The sequence below is a fragment of the Tamandua tetradactyla genome, chromosome 12 (genome assembly GCF_023851605.1).
Source record: "Tamandua tetradactyla isolate mTamTet1 chromosome 12, mTamTet1.pri, whole genome shotgun sequence".
Taxonomy (NCBI): Eukaryota; Metazoa; Chordata; class Mammalia; order Pilosa; family Myrmecophagidae; genus Tamandua; species Tamandua tetradactyla.
In genome coordinates, this window is record NC_135338.1 from 34,887,088 (window position 1) to 34,911,543 (window position 24,456).

Consider the following 24,456-nt stretch of genomic DNA (forward strand, 5'->3'; position numbering starts at 1 on the left):
CTCTCAACATATTTTCCTCAAGGTTCATTCATTTAGTTGCATGCCTCACACCTTCATTCCTTCTTACAGCCACTCAGTAGTCCGTTGTATGTATACACTTTCATAGCAGTTTTCCCTTTCTGTTCTTCAGTTGATGTACCCTTAGGCCACCTCCATCCAATGCAAATCATGAACATTGCCACTGTAAACACTGGTATGCAAATGTTCATTCCTGTCCCTTCAAATATGCAAGATCATACTGCATCCCCACCCCTAGCCTCCTGTGGAACCACCACACTGTCCTCCAGAGAGCTGCACCAGTCTACTTCCCTACCAACAATGACTAGAATAGGTACATCTCTTTCTCCATATTTTCTACAGTACTTTAGGATGGTTTTCCCAGATATGATTGACCCCCATCAGGTTTTACCAGACAAGATAGGCCCAGGTCTCAGGAGAAAGGTGTATTCAGTATTAATTTTCCCTTGGGGAGGAAACCCAACAAGTTGTCAGAGATGCCTGTGAAGTCTTTAGAATCTGTGCTTTTCTAGTCCTTCCCAGTAAGTGTTGCTAGTCAGCTTGCAGCTCCCTACTGATGTAAAGTGGTGTGGTGCCTGTAGTTCTGAGCCGACCCTGTACCTGCCAGGGGCATGATTGAGATAGAGGCCGAGGTAGCAGTGGGCTTAGGGCTTAGCCCCTGGGGTCTGAATTCTCTGACTGAGGGTCACCACTTAAGCTGGGCCCTACCCCCTCTTTCTTGGGGAAGATAAGCCCTTTAGGAAATTATCTGCTTCACTTGATTGTACTTGGTCTCAGCCATTTCTTAACTCTGCCCTTGCCTGCATCAGAGCTGAGAATTGAAAATTCATGAGACTTTCTCTGACGGGCTACTTAGAAAAATTTAAAAACAAGAAAAAAGGCAGAAAGAAAAAAATAAGTCCCTTTCTATAGCCAGTTTCCAGCCCCCAAGGTTCACCTGTCAGGAACCAGAATAGGTACCTGGCTGTATGTGCCTTGGGATATAGCCCTTTTCCAGAATTCTGAGCTGGGCTGAGTCTGAAGTCTTGTTTTTACATTTTTTTGTCAGCCCTGCCTCCTGTTTGCCTGGAGAGGCCTCAAGATTCCTTTCCTGCTTGTTCTCAGTTTAGCTGTGCTTGGAGCTTGTATTCAGCAGTCCAAATTTGTGAATTAAAACCACCATTGGAGCTTGGCTAAGCTGCCCTCCCTTGCTCCCAGCAGAGACTGCTTTTTTCTTTTCATTTTAAAATTTTTTTTAGATACTGAACAGATTTCAGAGTTTGTTATGGGTTACCATTCCACTATTTCACATTTTTCCTTCTAGCTGCTCCAGAACACTGGAGGCATACAATACATTTTCTTTTTTGTGTAAAATAACATATATATATAAAAGGAATACATTTCAAAGCGTGCCATAACAGTTAGTCGTAGAACAGATTTCAGAGTCTGGTTTGGGATACAATTCCACCATTTTAGGTTTTTACTTCTAGCTGCTCTAAGATACTGGATACTAAAAGAAATATCATTATAGTGATTCAGCAATCATACTTGTTTTTTAAACCCTACCTTCTCTGTATAACTCTACCATCCCCTCTGATCTTACTCCCACTCTAGGGGTATTTGGGCTATGCCCATTGTAACTTTTTCATGTTGGAAGGGGCTGTCGATAATATGGGATAGGGGAATGGAACTAGTTGATGTTCTGGAGAGGCTGGCCCCTCTGCATTTCAGAATTTTTCTGGTCCTGGGACCCATGTGGAGGTTGTAGATTTCTGGAATGTTACCCTAGTGCATGAAACCTTTGTAGAATCTTATATATTGTCCTAGTTGTTCTTTAGGATTGGCTGGAATGGTTTTGGTTGGGGTTTGACAAGTTATGGTAGGTAGCAATGCCTAATTGAACTTAGGTTTCACTTATACTTAGGGTGTAAGAGTGACCTCCAGAGTGGCCTGTCCAACTCTATTTGAACTCTCTCAGCCACTGATACCTTGTTTGTTGCACTTGTTTTCACCTTTTGATCAGCATGGCATTGTGGACCCCATGGTGCCAGGACTAGACTTATCCCTGGGCATCATCTTCCATGCCACGATGGAGACTTTCACTCCTGAATGTCTTGACCCATATATGGAGCAGGGCAATGATTTCACTTGCAGAGTTCAGTTTAGAGAGGGAGAGACCTCTCTAAAGACAACAAAAGAAGACCTTGAGAAGTAACTCTTAGGCATAGCTATAGGTAGACTAAGCCTCTCCACCAAGTAGATAAGCTTCACAAGAGCAAGTCTCAAAACCAAGGGCTTTGTGTATTGATTTGGGTATCTCTAATGTTTGATACAGTATCAGGGTTTTTTATGTGGTAAGAGACTGCTGCTTTTTCCCATTAGAAAGTGTTTCTAACTGAGCCTGCTGTGCCAGTGGGAGATGGGCACCAGCCTCTGGTGCTTGGGGACTTTACTTAGAGTTCTGTGCTATATTCTTGACTCTTCCATCGGTTCCAGATAGGTGTATGATGTTTATCTGGTCACGAATGTCCTCCAAGCAATTGTTCCAAACAATCCCTGGGTATTTACTAGATTCTCTAGAAGACTAACTAAATTCCACACCTTCCTATGCCACCGTCTTGCCCCTTTATTCTAAACTGTTTTAGTTTGTTAAGTGCTGCCAGAATGCAATATACCAGAAATGGGATGGCATTTCTTTTAAAAAGGAAATTTATTAAGTTACAAGTTTACAGTTCTAAGGACATAAAAATGTCCAAACTAAGGCATCCAGCAAAAGATGCCTTGATTCAAGAAAGACCAATGTCTGTCACATGTCTGTCTGGCATCTTCTGGTCCTTGTTCCCAGTTCCATTGTTTCCGGCTTCTGATGCCAGTGATTTTCTCTCTAAGGCTCTGTGAGCCTTCACTTGGCTTATCTGAGACAGCACTCTTGATTCTGGCTTGCTTAGCATCTAATAGGAAGGCACATGGCAACATCTTCTATGCTTTCCGTCTCCAGATGTCTGTATCTAGGCGTCTACTCTTCCTGTTAGGACTCTAAGCATCTGCAAATGTCTGAGTGTCTGTTGGCTCTCTAGTAACTGTATTTTCTTTAAAATGTCTCTTCTTTAATTAACTCCAATAAACAGACCCACCTTGAATGGGCAGGGTCATATCTCTATCTAATCAAAAGGCCACAACCCAAAATTGGTTGTGCCATGTCTCCATGAATGTAGTCTAATCAAAACGTCACACCCACAATTGAGTGGGTCAGTTGCCATGGAAACAATCTAATCAAAGTCTTCCACCCTACTGAATTGAATCATGATTAAAAGACATGTCTTTTCTGGGGTACACAACACTTCCAAATCAGTACACCAGGTATCACTTCTTTAGTGAAGTTTTACCTAACTCTTCTGGCTAGAGTTACCCCCCACCTTTTCGAGCCCCTTTCAGTCCCCAGTGGCTCTGTTCATAACTCCACAATAACTCTCTGTCATGTTGTCTGATGTCCATTTCTGTGTTTGTCTTCCCCACTGAGCTGGAAACTTCTTGACGCAACAGTACCTCTGTCGTTTCTGTCTCTCCATTGCATGGTAGCATCTTTCACTCTTGGAGTATGGTCAGGGATTGTTGGTTGAATGAACAAATGGTATTTGTTTTAATTCTTTTTTGGTGCCTAAGTCTAGACTTCCTGATGGATCTGATGTGATAAGGGTCTAATAGCTTTTAGAATTATTGCAGACTGTTTGAGGATAGGAGTGAGGGTGGGGTGGACTAGGAGCATAACTCCAACTTCAAAATGTTACGAGATTAAAGAAGTAATTATGAGTTTGTTTTCCACTTCTACTTGGTTCTTACGTGAGGGTACATTTTTGGTAGCCCTTGGCTTAAAAATTGTTGTTCTAAACCTTCTCAACCAAAAGGGGGAAGAGCGAAATGAGACAAAATAAAGTGTCAATGGCTGAGGGATTCCAAACAGAGTCGAGAGGTTATCCTGGAGGTTATTCTTACACATTAAATAGATATCACCTTGTTAGTCAAGATGTAATGGAGAGGCTGGAGGGAAGTGCCTGAAAATGTAGAGCTGTGTTCCAGTAGCCATGTTTCTTGAAGATGATTGTATAATGATATACCTTTCGCAATGTGACTGTGTGATTGTGAAAACCTTGTGTCTAATGCTCCTTTTATCTACCTTATCAACAGATGAGTAAAACAAATGGAATAGAAATAAATAATAGGGGGAACAACAGTTAAAATACACTTAGTAGATTGAAATGCTAGTGATTAATGAAAGGGAGGGGCAAGGGGTATGGTATGTATGAATTTTTTTCTGTTGTCTTTTTCTTTTTCTGAATTGATGCAAATGTTCTACGAAATGATCATGATGATGAATATGCAACTATGTGATGATATTGGGAATTATTGATTATATATGTAGAACAGAATGATCATAAGTTAAGAAATGTTTGCATTTGTTTATTTTATTTTTTTAAAAAAATTAAAAATAATTTAAAAAAATTGTTCTAGAAATAATCACAAAAGCTTTTCTGAATTTTTCGTTTTCATTTTATTACCTGATTGTCTTTTGAATGTATAGGAGTTTCTTGGCCTTAATGGCAATAGAATGTACCAATGTGAAATAAGCAGTGACTTTCTCTCAGTGAAATATCCGCTAAGTCTGTTTTGTTGGCTATGGTTCTTTTTCCCTCCCCACCCTCCCACCCTACTTGTGTTCAGTTTTAATAAACCAAGTGCATCTGGAGTTTCTTAACTTGTTGATTGTCTTCTTGGCTTTTGTGGTTCTAATTCCACTTCCTTTCAGGCCTGGGATTTTGTGTGCTTCATTAACCTCCCTCCATCAGATGTGATGTTGTATCCGATATATGTTTATGTATGTCTCTTTGCCTACCACTAACTCCTACCCTCCCCTGGGGTCAAAGTTACAAGGAATAGGCTGGGGTTTTTTGTTTTTTGTTTTTTTTTTCCATTTGTTTTAGAGTAAACAGGAATTGAGAACTTCCCAGTAATTTTTGGTTTAAACAGAGCAATGGTGTTTTCAGGGTACACCAGTAGTCCAGAGATAGGATTTGCTATATTCTTCCAGTTGCTGTTTCTGCCCTTCCATCCTGTGAAACTCCACCAGTAGCATGCCATTACTTCCTAAATCTTTCTGTGTTATGGTTTCTTTCCCATCCTACCACCTGTAAAGTTCAACTATGTTTGTAGATAACCTTCAATGTTTCCATTCATTTATTTATTAATGTGTGTAACTTCTTTTCAGTTCTTGCTGTTTGCAAGGCATAATTTTATCTTTTAGCAGTGCATTACCATCAGGAATTTGTTCCTCTCAAACCAAATTTTATGTAGAATGATAGATATATCATTATATATATATATGTACATCTGCATTGTGTTACTAGAGTTTAAATATACAGTTAGGAATTCTCACTAACTACCTGAAACAGCCATTTAATGCTTTTTCATAGATTTTTATACCCAGAAAGGACCTCAGAGAATTAGCCCCTGAGAAATTCAGACCCTTTTCCATGTTCTAGAGCTGGCCTTTAGATTCCTATCTAATAGTCTCTGAGCTTGGAGAAAAGGGGATTCAGAAGATGGATTTGGGCCATCATGCCATCTTGCTCATAGGACTCAAGTCATTGAGTTTTTGATGCCTCCATCAGCAAAACACATTTTTGAAAATCTAATTTTCACTGTCTTCACAGATTGTGAAAATATGGTGCCATGTCAAATATATGCTTAAACAACAACCCTTTGAATATTCTTGGGAAATTGGCTTTGAGAACAGTTTTTTGACCAGTTGAAGAAAAACTGAGCCAAGAACAACAGGATGTTAGCTGTTCTTTAAAGATTTTGCTACTAACAGTGGTTTTATCTGTGTGTATGATGATGGCTGAAAAGACAGGATATGTGACCCTGGTCCTCTCCAGCCTGGAATCATGTAAACCAGCTGTGTTTCCATTTGTAGAATTGATCAGACTGTTGAGATCAGAGATATGTGTCATTTCTGCTCAGGTCAAACCATGCCCAGTGTGCCTCTCTTTATTGAATGAATGCTGATCTGACCTTCTGTTGCTATTGTCCTTGACCATTTCAGAGTTAGGCTGCAGTTTTTAAAGGGAAGACACTCATGAATATTTCTCGAAGGAATCACAGTGGCCCAGCATGCATTCTCTAATAATGTAAACTATTTGACTAACAGAAAAAATAATGAAAGTCATCAAACTATTCACTTTTTGAGATGGTTCTGTCCTCTTTTCTGGTTGTCCCATGCTATTGCTTAAATGGTAAGGTAAGATTACTGTGGACGGGACTTATGTAGGAAGTATCCACTGTATATTGAATACTTTTTATTGTTTATTTCAGTTACTGATCCCAACAATTTTGTTGGTAATTATTACCCAAATTTTATGAACAAGGTAAAAAAAAAAAGAGAGAGAGATTCAGAAAGGTTAAATATTTTGTTCTAGCGCACATAGCAAATAAATGGCCAAAGCTAAGTTTGGGAGCCAGGTCTCTCTGGCTCTTTCTCCACCCACATGAAGACAAGTTCTGATGAGTCTGGCCACTTTTGGCATACCCTGTATCCTGATTCTTCCTTTGTTCTTTTGTAACTAGATCTCAGGAAAAATGATATCATCCTTTCTCACAGATCATCCCTAGGAAAGGGCACTCTTTCTACTCTAGTCAAAAGTACCTAGTCCTGGATATTCCTTTCAAATCTACCTTTACATGTGGTAGCGAGACATGATTTTGATTTATTAGATTAGTTAACAAATTGCCTTTTGTATTTTTCTTTTATTTAGTTCATTTTCCTGTGAAGTCTTCATCTGATTTTTTCTATATTTTCCTTCTGGATTCCAGATAAAGACTTCCCCACTAGCTTTTCAATTTAAATCCAAAGCCAAGATGTAAAGAATTTCCTTTATCAGGTGGTATTTTAGTGACAGTAAGTACAGGCTAATGTCAGCACTTTCTGTTGGCTTAGGGACTATAGCTTCAGCTGAAACTTTATTTCTGGTGACGGTTACTGGAGTGATTCCAAAATTAGTGGTGTGATGTGTTTAGTAATCTCTTAGGCCTTGGATGGATTTTTTTTTTTCTGTGTCTCTTTTTTTCTCCCTTCTTAGGCATCTTTTATCAGGTTTTTCCTTAATATGGCCTTAGTATGTAAGATTTTTTAGTAAGAATTTCTCATATGTTCTTTGTTAGTGATGACTTCATGAATATCTCAAGTCTTGTTGTCAGGAGTATTTTAGGGATAGTAGCTGCAAATTATTTCATCTTTCTCAAAAACTGCACAGTATTTTTCCATAAGTTTTTTTTTCTTTCTGTCATTATTTCTGGATTGTAATCCTATGTGCTTAGTTACACTGCCTAATGGTTGGTATATAATGATGAATGAGAAGTGATCCCTGCCCTCAAGTGGTGGGAATGACAAACATGAAATGATAAATGACAGTACAAGTAGTAGAAAGACGCAAGTGCTATGAGAGTATGGCAATACCTGGGAGAGTCAGAGAAAGCCATTTCTAGTAGAGGAAATATGGTACACAGAATACAGTTTGATGACAAGATGTGGCACTTTTTGAAATGGAAAGAAGTTCAGTGTGACTGCATGTATAAAGCCTGCATAGGATGGGGGACAGAAGGTAAGGCTTTGGAAGTAAATTGGGCCATAGTACAAACGGATGATTAATTTAAATTCATCCTGCAGTTAACAGAAAGCCACTGAAAGGTTTTAAGCAGGTGAGTGACAGGATTATTTTATTATTTTCCTTTAACATTTATCATGATTTGACTGAAAACTCTGACATGACAGAAATACAACAAAGGAATAATATACAATGTTACTAGAAGTGACTAATTTTAAATCCTTCAGGAATCAACCATGACATCATTGTCCATTGTTGGGCCAATTCATTGTCTGTCACTATCTATCAGACTTGTGGTTTTTTTTAAACAGCTTTTTGAGATATAATCCACACACCATACAATTCACTCATTCAAAAAATGTAACTCAATGTTTTTTGCTGTACACACGGAGTTTTGCAAGCATGACTCAATTTTAATTTTGGAACAGTTTTATCACCACAAAAAAGAAATCTGATACCCTTTAGTTATCATCACCTATCCCCCTGTCCCTCCTCTCTCCCCCCAGCCCTAGACAACTGCTAATCTACTTTCTGTTTCTATAGATTTCCCTAATCTGGACTTTACTGTGAGTGGAGTTTTATAGTATGCCCTCTTTTGTGATTGGCTTCTTTCATTTAGCATAATGTTTTCAATATTCATCCCTGTTATAGCATGTATCAGTACTTTATATCTTTTTATAGCTGAATAATACTCCTTTGTGCGCTGTTATTGGTTTGCTAACACTGCCAGAATGCAATATACTAGAAATAGAACAGCTTTTAAAAAGGGAATTTATTAAGTTGCAAGTTTACATTTCTCAGGCCATAAAAATGTCCAACTAAGACATCCAGAGAAACATACCTTGATTGAAAAAAAGAACACCTCTGTCACTGGGAAAAGAACACCTCTGTCACGTGGCTGGTGTCTGCAGGGGTCTTTGGTTTCTGATTTCAGACAGCTTGCTTGGGGGCACTTACTTTCTCCATCTCCAAGTGTCTGGGTCTCGGGTTAGCTCTGACTGCTCTATTTCTACTCTCCAAAATGTTTCCTCTTTTAAAGGACTCCAGTAAACTTGTCAAGGATGGGTAGAGTTACATCTCCCTCTAAGCAAAGGTCACACCCACAATTGAGGACCTCACATTGCCTTTGGAAGAATCCAATCAAAGTTTATACCATACAGTATTGAATCGAGATTAAAGGACGTGGCTTTCTGGGATCCACAATACTTTCTAACCAGCACATGTGGATATATGACATTTTGTTTATCCATTCATCCATTGATTGACATTTGAGTTGGTTCCGCCTTTTGGCTATCATGAATAATGGTACTATAAACATTTGTGTACAAGTTTCTGTATGGACTTATGTTTTCATTTCTCTTGGGTATAAACCTAGGTAACTTGATTTTGAATAGTTGAGAAACCTGCCAGACTCTTTTTCCAAAGTACCTTCACCATTTTACATTTTCACTAGCAGTGTATGAGGGTTTCCGTATTCTCCACAGTCTCCTCAATACTTGTTGTTATCTGACTAATAATGTTGAGCATCTTTTCATGTGCTTATTGGCCATTTGTGTATCTTCTTTGGAGAAATCTTTATTCAGATCCTTTGCCTATTTTTAAATTGGGTTATTTGTCTTTTTCTTGCACTGTAAGATACAAGTCCCTTGTTACATATAGGATTTGCAAGTATATTCTCCCATTCTGTGGGTTGTCTTTTCATACTGTTGATGGTATCCTTTGAAGCACACAAGTTTTTAATTTTGGTGATGTCCAATTTATCTTTTTATTTTCTCTTGTTGCTTGTACTTTTGGTGTCTTATCAAGAATATTTGCCAAATCCTGGGTCATGAAAATTTACCTTTATGCTTTATTCTAAGAATTTCGTAGTTTTAACTCTTACATTTGACTTACATTTTAAGTTGTTTGTATATAGATTTTCATTTTAGAAAGGTAATTTTTATGGCCATGTGGAAAATGGAGTTGAAAGGAGAGAGAAGAGATAGGGAAATGACTTAGGAGGTAAGAGGCACAGTGATATATTATACTCATCATGAGACCCAGCAATCCATTTATAGGAGTTTACCCAAAAGATATGAAACTGTATATTCATACATATACCTGTATACACATGTTTATAGCAGCTTTATTCGTAGTCTCCCAGAACTGGGAACAATCCATATGTCAATCACCTGTTGAATGGACAAGCAATTATGATATGTCCATATAGTAGAATACTGCTCAGTGATAAAAAGGAGCAAACTACTATTGGTACCTGCAACAGCCTAGATAAATCTCAGAAGCATAATGCTAAGTGAAAGAAGCCAGTTTCAAAGGCCACATATTGAGTGATTCCATTTATCTCACTTTCTTAAAAAGGAAGGAATCAGACAGAAATCAAATCAGTGGTTGCCTGGGGATGAGGAATGAGGATGGAATGTAAAGGAGCACAAGGGAACATTTGTGATGGAAATGTTTTATATCTTGATTGTGGTGGTGGTTAAACAACTATATATGTTTCTCAAAACTCACCAAACTGTATACTATAAAAGGGTAAATTTTATTGTGTATAAATTATACCTCAATAAACCTATCTTAAAACAACCACAGAAAACCCTGAAAAATGTAACATGGATGAATCTCAAAAACACGTTAAATGAAAGAACCAGACTCATATATACTGTGTGCTTCCATTTGTATAAAATTCTAGAATCAGCAAAGCTAATCTGTGGTGAAAAGAATAAGAATAGTGGTTGTCTAGGTGTAGGGGTAGGGTGGAATATTTACTGGGAAGGGGTGTGAGGAATATTTCTGGGGTGATGGAAACATTCTGTGTTCTGATAGAAGTGTATGCTGCATGGATGTACACAATATTCAAGAACTTATCAAATTGTATACTTGAGAGCTATCCATTTCACAATGTGTAAATGTAAATTATACCTCAAAAGGGAATAGGGAGTCAAAGCTGGATTACAGAGAGTAAGAGAAAGAAAGAGAGCTGCTGATAGGTGTTAGTTTTTGGAGATGTTAAAGAGAGTGTTTCTAGCCTGGTGACTGGTGAATGGGGTCTGCATTTTTCCAAGATGAAGAAAAATAGGAAGTTTAACAGGTTTTGGGGAAAGATGAAAAATTCTGTTTTGTTAAGTATGAGTACCTGTGGGATATACTAGCGAAGATGTCTAGAAGGCATTTGGAAATATGGATTTGGTGTCCAGGAGATACTTCACTAAAGATATAGATATGAATGTCATCATCATATTAATTACAGCCATGAAAATAAATGAGATAACTCAAGAAGAGAAATAGAATTAAGAAGGGAAGTGATCTGAGGATCTTGAGCAAACCTATGATTGAATAGCTGGACAGATGAGAAGCAATGAAAGGAGGAGGACAAGAATCAGAAGAGAGCAGTGCCCTGGAATCCAAGGGAGAAGAAAGTTTCAATAAGTAACGTGTGGTTGCTGGTTTCAGATGCATAGACTTATCAGTAAAATCAGTAAAATAACTTATCAGACTTATCATTGTTCTTTCAAGAAGCTGCATTAAAAAAATAGGGAGATAAGGGGGCTATGTAGAGTAGAAGGTAGTCTTCTTACCACTCACTGGAGTAATTTTCAAGTTTGTTGTGGTTTGGTTGGAGACTGATGAAAATAATATTTCTTACCCAGGAAAAATAATTATTGGGCAGTGTAGTTGGATAAGGTGGTAGCAATAGTCCTTCAAAAATATTTGATCTTCTGTTGCGATGAAGACAACATAGAGGGACAAAGAGTAGAAGCAGGGGTCCAGTAATTGTCGGAACTAGAAAAATGTAGTTTATTTGCACCCACTAGTGACAGGAACGTTGGGTATATCTCATCCTGGATACTCAATTTTTGAAATTCTAGATACTGCTGCTGCTAAAATACATAGCATTAAGAGATGAAGGGATTTAATGTTCTCAGGATGACCTATTCCTCTTTTTTGCCTAACCTTTTAAAATCTTTAATTGTAAAGGCCAATCGTAAGTTAAAATGGTCATCATAAGGACTCTGGTAACCTGTCAAGGACCCAAATTATTTTTCATAAGCTGAGTTAATAATTTCAACAGGTACATCTAATACAAAAGCTATCTTTTCACCCTGTTCCTTTCCCTCAATTCCAGCCTCCTTGGTGAGCTGGACTTTGCACTGTTTTGTAATGCTACCACATACTGGTATGTAGCAATCCAGGTATACAACCAGATATAAATTCAAGGCTTGATTTTATAATTTGAGGACACTCACCGTGGAGATTGTTTAGCACTAAGTTTTATTCACCTGAGTGAAAACGAAGTTGGCACTATGAAGGGTACTTTCTCTCTTAGGGTCATTTCTTCTTCTTCTCCAGAATATTGGTTCTCAGCCTGCCAACTGAGGTTATTGGAATTTGCCTCTAATTTTGAGAAAATGAGGTGGCTACTTAATATGAGGTGTTTAAATTGTGGATTTCTTTGATGGTTGTTTTGGTTTGGATTTGTCTTCATTTATAGTTGAGTCTACAAACCTTGTCAGTAGGCATATTAATCATTATTCCCATTCTGTTTCTTGTACTATTATGAATAATATTACCAGTTTATGAAACATTTGAATCTGTGCTTTGGCTTTTTTTTTTTTTTTTGCATGAGAAGACACTGGAAATCAAACCCGGTTCTCCAGCATGGCTGGCGAGAATTCTGTCAGTGAGCCAATCGTCGCACTGCTCTGTGCTTTGGCTTTTAAAAGCTGAAGGGAATGTTATATTTCTTGCATCTTCTCTTCCTTATGTAATGTTAATGTGGACTTTGGACCTTTTGCAATTAGGTTTTTCCCTTTAAATATCTTATTTAAATAGTGCTGTATCGCAAAATGTTTTTCTCAGGTTAAAGGGGCTATATTCAGTAAGGTCACTGAAGATTAGGTAAGATACTCAGAAGAATATACTGGGTGTGAAAGCTATGAGTTTGTTACCTAAGGAAGATAGGTGAAGGAGCTTCCTTTTCTTTACATTTTAAAGTATAGATAATAAAGCGACTTTTGTATGGGTATGTGAATGTGAATCCCATCTCAAGCTCTCTTAGAATTGATTAATAGTTTATATAGTTTATGTATGATTACTTTTGCAAATTAAATAGAAACAAATAATTACTGCGAAAGCCAATTAGTTCATAGAACCTCTTCTCTAGAGAGAATTAGAATATGCATGCTTCCCTGAATCCATATTGCATAAGCAAGAATTCTGGACATAGAGTTACTGTGTACATCCAAATATTGACAAATGGTGATTTATAGTCGTAAACCAAAAGATGCTAAAGGAATCTTGGGAAGAAATAATTTCCCCAAGTTGAACAATCAATAAATAGTATAGTCAAAAGGAAGCCCCAGGTCTCTAGTTCCTATTCTAGGATTCTTGGTACTGTGTCATATAACTTCATTCTTTTTATATTCTGTGTTCTAGAACAGAGCCTTTGGTTCCATATTTTTAGAAATCTGCATTTGTTGTTGAGAGATTTGGGAAATGAAAAAATCCTTCTTGAAGTAAGAAAATTTGTTTCAGAATGAATTTCTGGAAAATACCTAGTTGCGTGCTGTGAGTGTGAGCTCTGACATGGAGCCTCTAATCAAACTGTAGGTTAGCTAGTCTTCTCTCCTGAAGACAAGGTGCAAATGATTTATTGAAAGACACAAAGGATGGAATGTTTGGGAGCAAGTGGGCCTTCCAAGAGTCTGATATATTTGGTATGTATGTATGCTAAGGAAGACTACTGTACTACTGGGATTTCTGTAGAGAGGGTCTCAATAATAATAATAATGAGTACAGTTTACTAACTGAAACACCAAAATTAACCTCTAATCTCTGAATTTATTAGAATAAAACCAGACATTCTGGGAGAAAAGGCTGCTCATGGTTCTTTTGCTCCTTGCAATAAATGGGAAGTTATGGGGAAGGAATCAGTAAAGACTCTAGAAGCCCTGGAAACTTGATCTCCAGCTCTCTAACCTCTTTTTTTTATTTTTTTATTTATTTTTATTTTTAATTTTTTTATTAACGGAAAGAAAAAAGAAAAGAAATTAACACAACATTTAGAAATCATACCGTTCTACATATGCACTCAGTAATTCTTAACATCATCACATAGATGCGTGATCATCGTTTCTTAGTACATTTGCATCGGTTTAGAGGAACTAGCAACACAACAGAAAAAGATACAAAATGTTAATATAGAGAAAAGAAATAAAAGTAGTAATAATAGTAAAAAAAAAAACAACAAACAAACAAACAAACAAGCAAACAAAAACAAAAAAAACCCTATAGCTCAGATGCAGCTTCATTCAGTGTTTTAACATGATTACTTTACAATTAGGTATTATTGTGCTGTCCATTTTTGAGTTTTTGTATCTAGTCTCTAACCTCTTTATAATAATATTGGTGGTATGAGACAGCTTGTTACAATCCTTCTGCTCTTCTGCCATTGGCTCCCTCCTTTTTCTTCTGTCTTTCTGTCTGTCATGGGCAAGGGTGTTTTATTTTCTACCTTCAGAAGGAATGTGACACCATAGGAGAAATAAATAAATATGCAAAGAATAAATATATTTTGCACTTAGATGTTTTCTTGACCTAGCTTGCAAAAGCAGGATCTTGGCTTAGGAAAATTGTGATGGAAAGCACCCAGAGAGATGTCTTCAGTAGATTTTTCTCTTTTCAGAGTTTGGTAAGGAGGTAAGGATGGAAATGGTGGGGTTAGGAGTAGGGTGGGGAGGAGAATCCAGAGCAGGCTCAAAGTATCTTTGCTATTGGGTGCATTTGTTTCATTCTTTTTACCAATTTTTTTTTTTACATATAAGCAGAGTAGAATCATGCTCATACTTATAACTCAGAAGCATCAATAGAGTAGATGATCAAAATATTGGAATTTGATAGCATTGTTTTATTATCCCTGGAACTTGATTAATTTCTCCTGAAGTTGAGTCTCTGCTTCTACTTCTATTTACTACTTATACTCAGCAAATTTGTAGACCTCTGATGAAAGTAAATAAGATTGACTCTTCTAAATGTTTGTTAGGTTGTGACATCGAAAATGGTCTTGTATATGTTATGTTGTATTTCTAGAACTCTATGGCTTTGACGTGCTCATAGATTCAACTCTGAAGCCATGGTTGTTGGAAGTGAATCTCTCTCCTTCTTTAGCCTGGTAAGTTAATTCCATCAATTAGAAAAAACTTCCTAAGAGAGGACTAAAACACTGTTGTTTGTTTTTTTTTTTTTGGTCATCTCTCTTGATACTAGGAATTATTTTTCCTCCCTAGTTATTTGAGAGGACTAGAATTTCTACATTTGGAGGGTTTATGGTATGTTATCAAAGGCTGTATGGCAACTGGATCCCTATCTTGTTAGTCAATTTACGGTATATGCTTACTGGGTTTCTTAGGGAAGATTCTTATCCCCAGTTTTGTTTTAAATTTTTTAGGTTTTCTTCTATGGCTAAGGAAATACATAAGATGTTACGTTTCTTTTATTGCCAAAGATTTATATGGAATTCTATTCAAATATGCTATAAAAGATATAGAGTTGGACTTGGGGTAGTATAGATAATATCTGGTCCTTTTGCCATGTCCCATGTTCTGCTGTCTATCCAAGATAAAGTCTAAAACTTTAAGCAGTCTTTAAAAAAATTTTTTGAACTAATCTATTATTTAGAAGGAGGAAGAAACATACTTTTCAATACCAGAGGAGATTCTGCTATAACTTCAGCTACAGCCAGAATTTCTATTAGCTATATACCTTTTAAACAGTGAGAGAACCTAGAGAGTTATGCCAGAGACCACCCAACTGCTGAGTTTTTAAGGATGAGAGATATTGGCAAGATATCAGCTGATCAAATAAAAACAGATGGACTACTTTGTGGGATGGGGGTTTGGCTTAGCCTCAATATTAAGGTAAAGCTAGGTATTACAGATGTTATGCTATATTTTTGTCAAGTCAACCTTTTACAGATTGCCCAGCAAGGCACATTATACAATGTTAGAGATCCCCAGAATGATGAATTGGGTACAGCAGCCAGGGTAGTCTGGTTTGTCGAGTAACACTTCAACCCAAAAGCCAAGAAGAGCAGTAACTGCCAGAGGGAGGCCTTTTGCTTTCAGTCCATGTTTCTGTTTCCATGTAGATCCCCGCTGCATCATCTGGTGATATTTTGGTGTTTGTATTTTTTATTTTTTGCCTTCATTTGCAAGCCTAAAAAGATTAATTTAGAACAGAAAATGAAGTCTTAAAAAAAATACGAAGGTGGTCAAATTTTCTTCTCCTGCATATGAATGTAATTTGACTATTACAGCAGTAAAAAATCATTTGAATGATGGGCATACTCATCAAAGAGCATACTAAAATCCTGAACTAAAATCATCAGTGGTAATGAAACAGTATTTTTGACTCGTGCAAAGTTTGAATTGCATGAGGCCTTCTGGAATAAAATTATTGCGTGTCAGGGAATTAGGGTCTTGGTGCTGGGCCCACCTCAGAGAGGACAAGCTTAACACCGGCTTTTTATTTCTAGGATATTTGCCAGGTTTCTTTTTCTTTTTCCATGGATTCGATGTGCTTTATGAGTTGCTCCTCACTGACATTTGGAAACTTTACAGTATTGGGGCCTGTTAGGGGCTGCTATTTCATTAAAACACAACTATTGATTGTTCTTTTCTTTGTCTTTTCTGTTAGTGATGCACCTCTGGATCTAAAGATTAAAGCCAGTATGATTTCAGATATGTTCACTGTTGTAGGTGAGTAATAGTGTTTTTTAAATTCAGCTCACACTCAAAGTTAACCAGAGCATCCATTTTGTCAGGCTCTATAGGTGTTGCCAACTGGCAGTTGCTGAGCCATGCTGAATGTTTTGTACAAAAAAATTATATTTTCAGGGAAGTGTTTATATGTTTCAACTCCCCGTGGCTCCATTCTGTCCTGAGGCTGAACCACAACTAAGGCTGAGACCTGGGGCACAGGAATTATGAGCTGTGGAAGAAGAATTAAGCAAAGATCTGGAGAAAGTATCTTTTTCTCTGAGTTGGGAAAGTGAAACCCACTGAAGAAACCTTGTTATAAATGAGACTGGCTCATTTCTGCTGGACAGTCTCTGCTGGTATCAACATGGTCCTTTTCTGTAGTAGTTATAAGTAGCCCAAGGAAGAAATCCCTTTTTGAGTAGAGAAGCCAAAACTTTGAAATGGAGGTAGGAGTCGAGTAGTTATGTTGTGGTTTTTTTTTTAAGCACACTAAAGAGACATAGTAAAATATATTAGAGATTGAACAGTACTTGGTATACCAGCAAAAATTGTAAAACTTAGCTACTCTATTCTCTTTGAATAGAATCTGCTTATTTTTAGGAAGCAAGTGAAATCAGCCCAAGTCCTGTTTCTTAAATCATGGATAATCTACAAAGCCCATTTTGAAAGTTGCTAATAGATTATGATCAGAAGTAGGTCATGTAACTGGACAAGATCTCTCATTTGCTTTTGGATTCTCACAGTAAAAATAACAGTATACATATGCATACATACATACATATATACATATACATACATACATATGTATATATAAAACAGCAAAAAAAAAAACTCAACAACAAAAAACCAAATTATTTCCAGTCACCTCCCAGGATGCCTCTTTAAAATAACTTGCTTTTACTAATAGCCATATATTTAAAACGTGGTTTACACCTTTACTCTGAAGTTCCTCGGAAATTTAGATCTGTTTTTCAAGAATAATCAAATTTAGCCACCCAGCCTGTGAGGTTGATTTATCTGCGTATTTTCTTTCCTTGTTCTCTCCAGTTATGGTGGTTCGAAGTTCAAGCAGAGTATGTATGTGGGAGGGTCCCACATAATCCTCTTGAGGATAGATCTTTGTATACTGGGTTTGTGCATTTGAAGAAAAGGTGCAGCTAAACCTGCTAATTTCTAAGAAAATAGCAGGTTTTAATGCTGCCTATTCCCCACTCAGGATTTGTGTGTCAAGATCCTGCCCAGCGGGCATCAACCCGGCCAATTTATCCAACCTTTGAATCTTCCAGGCGAATCCCTTTCCAGAAACCTCAGGTAAGCAAATTCTGCAGCAGGGAACCCAAAGGAGGCTTATTGGATAAAGGCATTTGATATAAATGAATGAGTTGAGGCACTGTGGAAGTGAGGTCACTTAGGGCAGGAAATTTGGGGAACAGTTTAGACTGGAGGCAGTTATATTCAGCTGTGGCTAATAGCTTATGCTTTCAGACATTCTTACTCTCTGATTTTTGTTTTTTTTCTTTTCTCTTGGCATTTTTCATTATCTTTCCTTTTTCCTTTCTCTCTCCTCTTAAAAAAATCACCTTTATTATCCCCTTATTATGTTTATAAATAAGGCACAGAGAAGGACTTTACTAAATCTTAGTCATTAATATATTCTTTTTTGGTCTTCAGACTATCTTCTAAAAGAAGAGGCTCAATTGAAATTTCTCTTCAGAGGACCGTCAGTGACCATGAACTAACTATTGATTGAAGTTAAATGAAATAAATACTTAAAGAAACTTGTGCATTTCTGAAACATCATTTGATCAAGCATTGCACCAGTCTCTGTTATACTCTGCATTTTTGTCCTAGTTAAACCAACCAGCTAATCATTCTGTCTATTCCTTTGATCATTTAATCATTACCTGCCTTTCTATACCCTGCTAGTTTCCATTTCTGTTTCTTTGCCTTTAATGTTTTTTCTTAGTTAAAAGATCCACCTTCTTCCTCTCTTGCAATCTGGATCAAATATGTTGCCTCTCAGAAGTTTTGAAGATCTTGTTAAATCCATCCCACCTGTTATGACCTTTACTCTTTGTTTCAACATAATTTACTTGTTCTATGTCGCATTACTTTGCATTCATTAATTTGTTGCTTTGAAATTGGCCACTACTCCTCTGCTAGACTGTAAGCTCTTTGAAGACATAAACAACTTCTTCTCCCCTCCCTTTACTTGACCCTTACTTTCCTCCTTTTATTCCTCCCCCTCTTCATTTTCCTTCTAATTTTCCAACAATCTTTTCTTCTCCCCTTCTCTTCTTCCTTTTCTTGGCTCATCTCATTCAGAGAAGTGTTCTGTTTGACATGCTCACCTACTGGTATTTATTGAGATAACTTCATTAGAACAGGGTTTGCAAACTCAAATGTAGGGCCTGTAGGCAAGTAACGTAAATGAATACGTAGGGTCAGGTCTAATACTGCTAAGAGTGATATGATGGAGCTTAACTGGAGAGTGCCTGTCTCCTATAAAAGGGGTAGCTGTTTTGCTAATGTGCTCTAGGTGATCATTACCGCACATAAGTGTGGGCCAACTGTTGTCAAATCTTCCTGTTGTCAAGAGAAATCAGAAATCTGATTTTTAAATATTGGCAGTTAATTCAATTTAAAAAAAAGACAAAAACTTTGCAGGGCAAACATAGCATGTTTTGGGCTGGCTTCAGTCAGTAGACTGCCTAGCTGACCCCCTACTCTTGAATGATTCCCTAATTAGTGTTGTGAAGTAGAACAGGATGTATTATATTTTAAGGGTATTATCTTGGATTAGAAGTCAAACCAGGCAGCAGGGTTATACTTGATCAGTGCATCATCACAGATCAAAGGTTTTTCTTTAATTTTTAATAAGAAAAGTAGGGGATTAACTTAGGTATGCTAGGAAAGTTTAATTTAGACAAACACATTCCTTTGCAAATTGTTTCCTGCAGTATCTGTGGAAAGAGCAGTCTTTCTGACCTCTTGTAGAAAGGACTGTGAATCTTTTTCTGTGACTTTAACAAAATTTCTGCCAAGTTTCGCTTAAAAAGTTTATCAATTTTGGATGAACTGATACCTTTTCTTAGTTGGCCTATCAGTTTTTATTGTCAACTTTTTGCAAATCATAGAGAATCTATTCATCATTTGTTTTGCTAATTGGTAGGCACTGGCATGACTTCATGTATAAGCAGCCTACAAAACACTTATTTAAAGGCTAAAGATACTGTAGAGTTGTTATGTGTGCAATATGAAACATGTTTGTCAGGTGGAGTAGTTAATGCCAGGGTCTTCAGTACCTGATGCTCTTAGTGGTATGAAGCTGGAATAAATATATCATAGGAGAAAGCAGTGCAAATAATAATAAATGTCAATCTTTCCACCATGAAGTGTAGGGCTCTTGCTTTTTGTCTCTGCTTGAAGATTAGTTTTCCTTTTTTGTATCACAAATGTAGGGGTTGGAAAATACAGGCTTGTTAGGAGAAGATAAGGCTTTATTTTGTTTTTCTGTCTTTTATAGCGTCCAGTATCTGCACAGTTTCAGTCATCAAATACCAAGCAGGTAAGTTCTGGATCTTTTGGAGATTTTATTCAACTTGTATTTCCATTACCCAGATGGAAAGCTTCTTAGTCTTCTAGTCTTCACAGTATGTATTTCATTCATACTGTGCTTTTTGGGCAGTTTGAAAATATAAAATAGTATGAATGGAGATAAATGCACAGAGATCTTCTAGAATGTAGAATATAAGAGTAGACAATGCAGGCACTAATGGGTCCTCTTTTCCTGATAGTAGTTATATACGGTGATGGTGGTAGTTGAATCTAAATGATGAAAAGGGCTTGGAGCTATCCCTTTTGCTTTGACAAAGTATTTCAGACAGGAAATTTATAGTAAATAAATGACCTTTATTTTGATCAAATGTTTTATGAAACATACCATTCTCAGTAGCTTAATGTTGGAAATGTTTTCACATTAGATATTGGATTGTATTTGAGTTTCTTCACATGACATTTTTTTAAATGTAGTGATTTGCAGTTTTATGAATCTTAGAAATTCTGCTATAGATATCTTTCTCTCTGAGTGATCACTGTTTGCCCTCTTGTTCTTGTTGGCAATGTTCGAGATTGGCTGTTGCTTTCTTCTACACATACATATATTTTTAACATCTTTTTGAAGTAATAGGATAACAGTGGGTGTACCACTCCTGCTATTTGATGCTTTGGAATGAGACATGTAGATACTCTCATAATAAGTATGTTATTGGCAACTATTTAAGCAAAAAGCTCAAGTATATTTATTTTGGCATTTGTACTCTCTGATGCAGTTTCTGGTAAACTTGGGAGCTTGAATTGTAGCTTTCTTAGCTACTGTTTCTTATAAAGTGATTTATATGGTTTATATGAATCCAAGAAATTAAAAAAAAAAGACTCACTGGTGCCTCATCTGGGATTTGGTAACAGGTTAATGTGGTTCTGTAATATGAGCTTTGCTGTTTAGTTGGTCGAATTCAAAAGTCTGTAATATTTAGTGTTTTATATTTAGCAAGTTCCTGAAATGTGCTAGCTACTATCTATGGCAAAAACAAGGCTGTTGACTTCAAAGAGCTTACATTCTAAATATTTCTTGAAGTAATCTTCTTGAGGAGAATATTCAAGGACAATTTATAGCTTTCTGAATTTGACTCCAAAGAAGTAGCTTTGATATATAATTCTAATCTTAATTTCCCTTTACTCATTTTAATTCTACTACATCTAACTGCCTTCCTTGCCATTTCCTCATTGGGGAGCAAGATATCTCATAGTTAAACGTGTTCAAGAATTGCTTACATGACGTGAAGCCTTTATGAATTTATTCAGCCAGCCTTATATATGTCGAATTCTTTGACTCTTGTTCTTTCAGTGTTCTCCTTTCTCACTGTTAGTGATGCACTCTCAACTCCACAGTAGCCAAGATAGATTTCATCAGAGCTAAGTAAAAAAGAAGAAATTCTCTGCTCTGACCATTTAGGCCTTGTCAAGTTTTCTTTCTCTGTTGCTGCCAGAGTGTCAAGTCATTTAGTTTTTTTTGGTCATTGTCTGCCTTTTCATTTTTCAATCCATTACTTCTTTCTCTATTTTTCCCTTTTCTTGAGTGTTTACGGTTCAAATCCTACCCACCCACCTCCAAAGTTATTTTTCAGTGTTCCAAGTTGGGCGGCATGGTATTGTGGGAGACATAGATTTTAGAATCACATGAACCTGGGCTCACATTTGAGTTTTGCCAGTAGCAGGCTGTTAGACCTTGGGCAAGTTCCCTTAACCTCTCAGTGGTTCAATTCCTACATCTGTCAGATGGTGATAATAACATATACATGGAGTTCAAGTAAGAAAGAGATGAGATGACATAGGCCAAATATTTGGGATAGTGTTGGTCACATAGTTTACCCTCTGAAAATGTGGTCTCCTTCACCCTTTTGAGTCCTAATTTGATTGTCTTTTTTCCATTGTCAGGATCTGGTGTTATTTTGAAATCGATCTATCTATAGTTATGTTTTTCACATTCCTGACATCCAGAGGTTTCACTGCTGTGTTATTTATTTCTCCTCTCAGATGTTAATGATGATTCTAAATAATGCTTAATAGTCATTCCCCAAATCACTTCCTAATTTGATTCTCTGTCCTGTTTTATAGTTACATTTTTTAACTATTTTCAGTTTTTGTTACTATATTATTTTCATTAAATCATGGTACTAATCCCTGATTAGAACTATAATTTAGAATAAGAATTTAATGACATTTTCTTAAATGCTTCTCTAAAATCCAGACATTTTATGTATTTGCTGTATTCCCCTTTTTTCTAATTTTATCCAAAAAAAATCAAAATTTTATAGCATGTTTTAAAATAGTCTCTATACTGCTATTCTTATTAAACCCATTGAACTCTAAATGTTTATGGATTTTTTTCTTTTAATATTTGTTCCATTATTTTATTAGGAATTCAAGTTAGACTTACCAGGTGGTAATCATCAGGTGCATACTCCTTACATTTTTGAAGATTGGTACCTCATTTGTTTTTCTCTAGTCCTCTGTTACCTCCTCAGTTTTTCATGATTTTTCAAACATAATTGTAAGTGGTTTTGGTAAGTTTTTTTTTTTTAAAGCCATTTCCCTTAATAACAAGATGCATCTCTCCCAGACCTGCTGAGTTACATTTGTTCCAAATTTCTAGATGTTGCATATTTTTTACTATACCATAAGCCTACCTGCTTTCTTTCTTTCTTTTTTAATTTTCTAACTTCAGAGTATACTTCAGGTTACCATTATTTTTAAAGCTTTTCTATTAGCCTTTTTTGTCCATATCCACCAAACTTGTTTACTTTCTTTCATTTTATAACTTTAATTCATTTTGCTTTTTAAACCTGGCTTTACCTTTTATTTTCTAGATACCAAGATGTATCAGTTAATAGTTAAGCTATTTCTAGTTCTTTGGTTTTTAGTGCAGAATTCCAAACTTTATAAAACTGCATTGGGAGATTTTTTTTTTTTCCTTACATGTGTTCTCTCTCAAACATTTCATTTTTTGCTCCTTGGTTGTGGTATCTTTCAGGACATCTGATATTTTTTCTTATTCTCCATTTTGTTGAGTTCTCATTATTGGTACTTTCCAGCTTTCTTTAGGCTGAGAATCATTTTCTGATTCAACATCTGTCCTTACTATGTTGAATGAGGATGCATGGCTTTTATTGATACCTCCCTTACTTGTCTCAGTCTTTTCACATTATCAGTCAGTTATTCCCTAGCTAAAAGGGGTAGATGTGTAAACGTTCTTCTCTGGACAGAATTCTGAATCATGAAGTCATGCTAATGATAATTAGTTGCATAGTTTCTTTTACACATTGATGCACAGCAGAATTCTTACCAAGACAGTAATTTCGCAGCTTAACTCATCTTATATTATTGGTACCCTTATGTAGTGTTAGGTGAGAAGGCTACTTGATTCTGAAGCATTTACTTTATGATCAGAGCTACAGGCTGTCACATGTGAAGTAGTGTGTGATAATAGAGAAAATTTTTAGCAAATAATAAATAGTGTGTGATAATAGAGAAATATCTTCAAAGCATCCATTTAATATTTTGTTTTTTCTAAATTATGTTTTAAAATTCATACTTTAGAGATTTTTTAATGACTACGTTACTTATGTTAATTCCCTTTCTGAATCTAAACTTTCCCGTTGAGTCCCCTCTCATTCCAAAATGCACTGTTTAATGTATCCCCAGTTACATTAAGAAAGGACTTAAATTTTTCCCCCCAAATTCTTCTAAGTTTTAGTTATATCCATGATAGATCTCTGTGTCAGCACACTCATTCATTTATTTATTCATTCAACAAATATTTATCAATCCCTAATCTGTGTCAAAAACTGTTCTAGATGCTGAGGATACCACAGGGAAAGCTGAACAGAAGTCCCTGTCTCCACATGGAGCTTAGGTCTGCTGATTTCATGGGTTTTAGTTGTAGAGGTACTCATAATGGAGTTGCCTATCGGAAAATCTATTTTTTACAGGTTTTCCATGCTAGCTTTGAATATTAGTATGTATTTGCCTCTCTTGTATTCAGAGGTAAAACCATTCGTGGTTATTTGGGTACATAGGCATTGGTGAAAAGATCAAATTTAGTTACCAAAATGCCTTTCCATTCAAGTTGATATCTAGAGAAAGTTAAACAGTAGCTCCTGACAATGGGGCTTCTCCTCTCTGGCTAAAGTTCCCTCTAGGAATCTAGAAAGAAAGTTTGTACTCACATTTCTTGAATTATTTCTTATTCTTCTTACTTGGTTGGTTTGTCTTATTTTGTCGAGTCACTTCATCTGTTTCAGTAATACTGTATTATTTTTCATGCCATCTGATTTTCTGTTATTTTTATATTTCTTTTCTTGAGCAGTCACCAAAATCCCTTAAAACTCTCATACTCCCATGACCTTCCTGATCATCAGAAACTGAAATAGCCTACATAATTTTGGGGGATCATTGATGAACCTGGTCCATTTGGCTGCCTCCTC

General features: G+C 36.5%; 1 protein-coding gene across 22 annotated transcripts in view; it reads left to right on the forward strand.

The window, feature by feature from the left end:
- Nucleotides 1-24,456, forward strand: part of TTLL5 (tubulin tyrosine ligase like 5) — a 445,087-nt gene that overhangs the window by 114,421 nt on the left and 306,210 nt on the right. For 19 of the 22 annotated variants that reach the window (XR_013160369.1, XM_077123116.1, XM_077123107.1 and 16 more), the window contains 4 exons: nucleotides 14,742-14,823; nucleotides 16,347-16,408; nucleotides 17,628-17,722; nucleotides 19,938-19,979. Coding sequence is in view for 21 of the 22 variants with exons in the window: in XM_077123116.1 (XP_076979231.1) it covers nucleotides 14,742-14,823; nucleotides 16,347-16,408; nucleotides 17,628-17,722; nucleotides 19,938-19,979 (281 nt within the window). In the remaining variant the exon portion in view is untranslated. The remainder of the gene's footprint in view (nucleotides 1-14,741; nucleotides 14,824-16,346; nucleotides 16,409-17,627; nucleotides 17,723-19,937; nucleotides 19,980-24,456) is intronic. The other 3 variants (XM_077123125.1, XM_077123109.1, XM_077123110.1) reach the window with 1 other exon arrangement.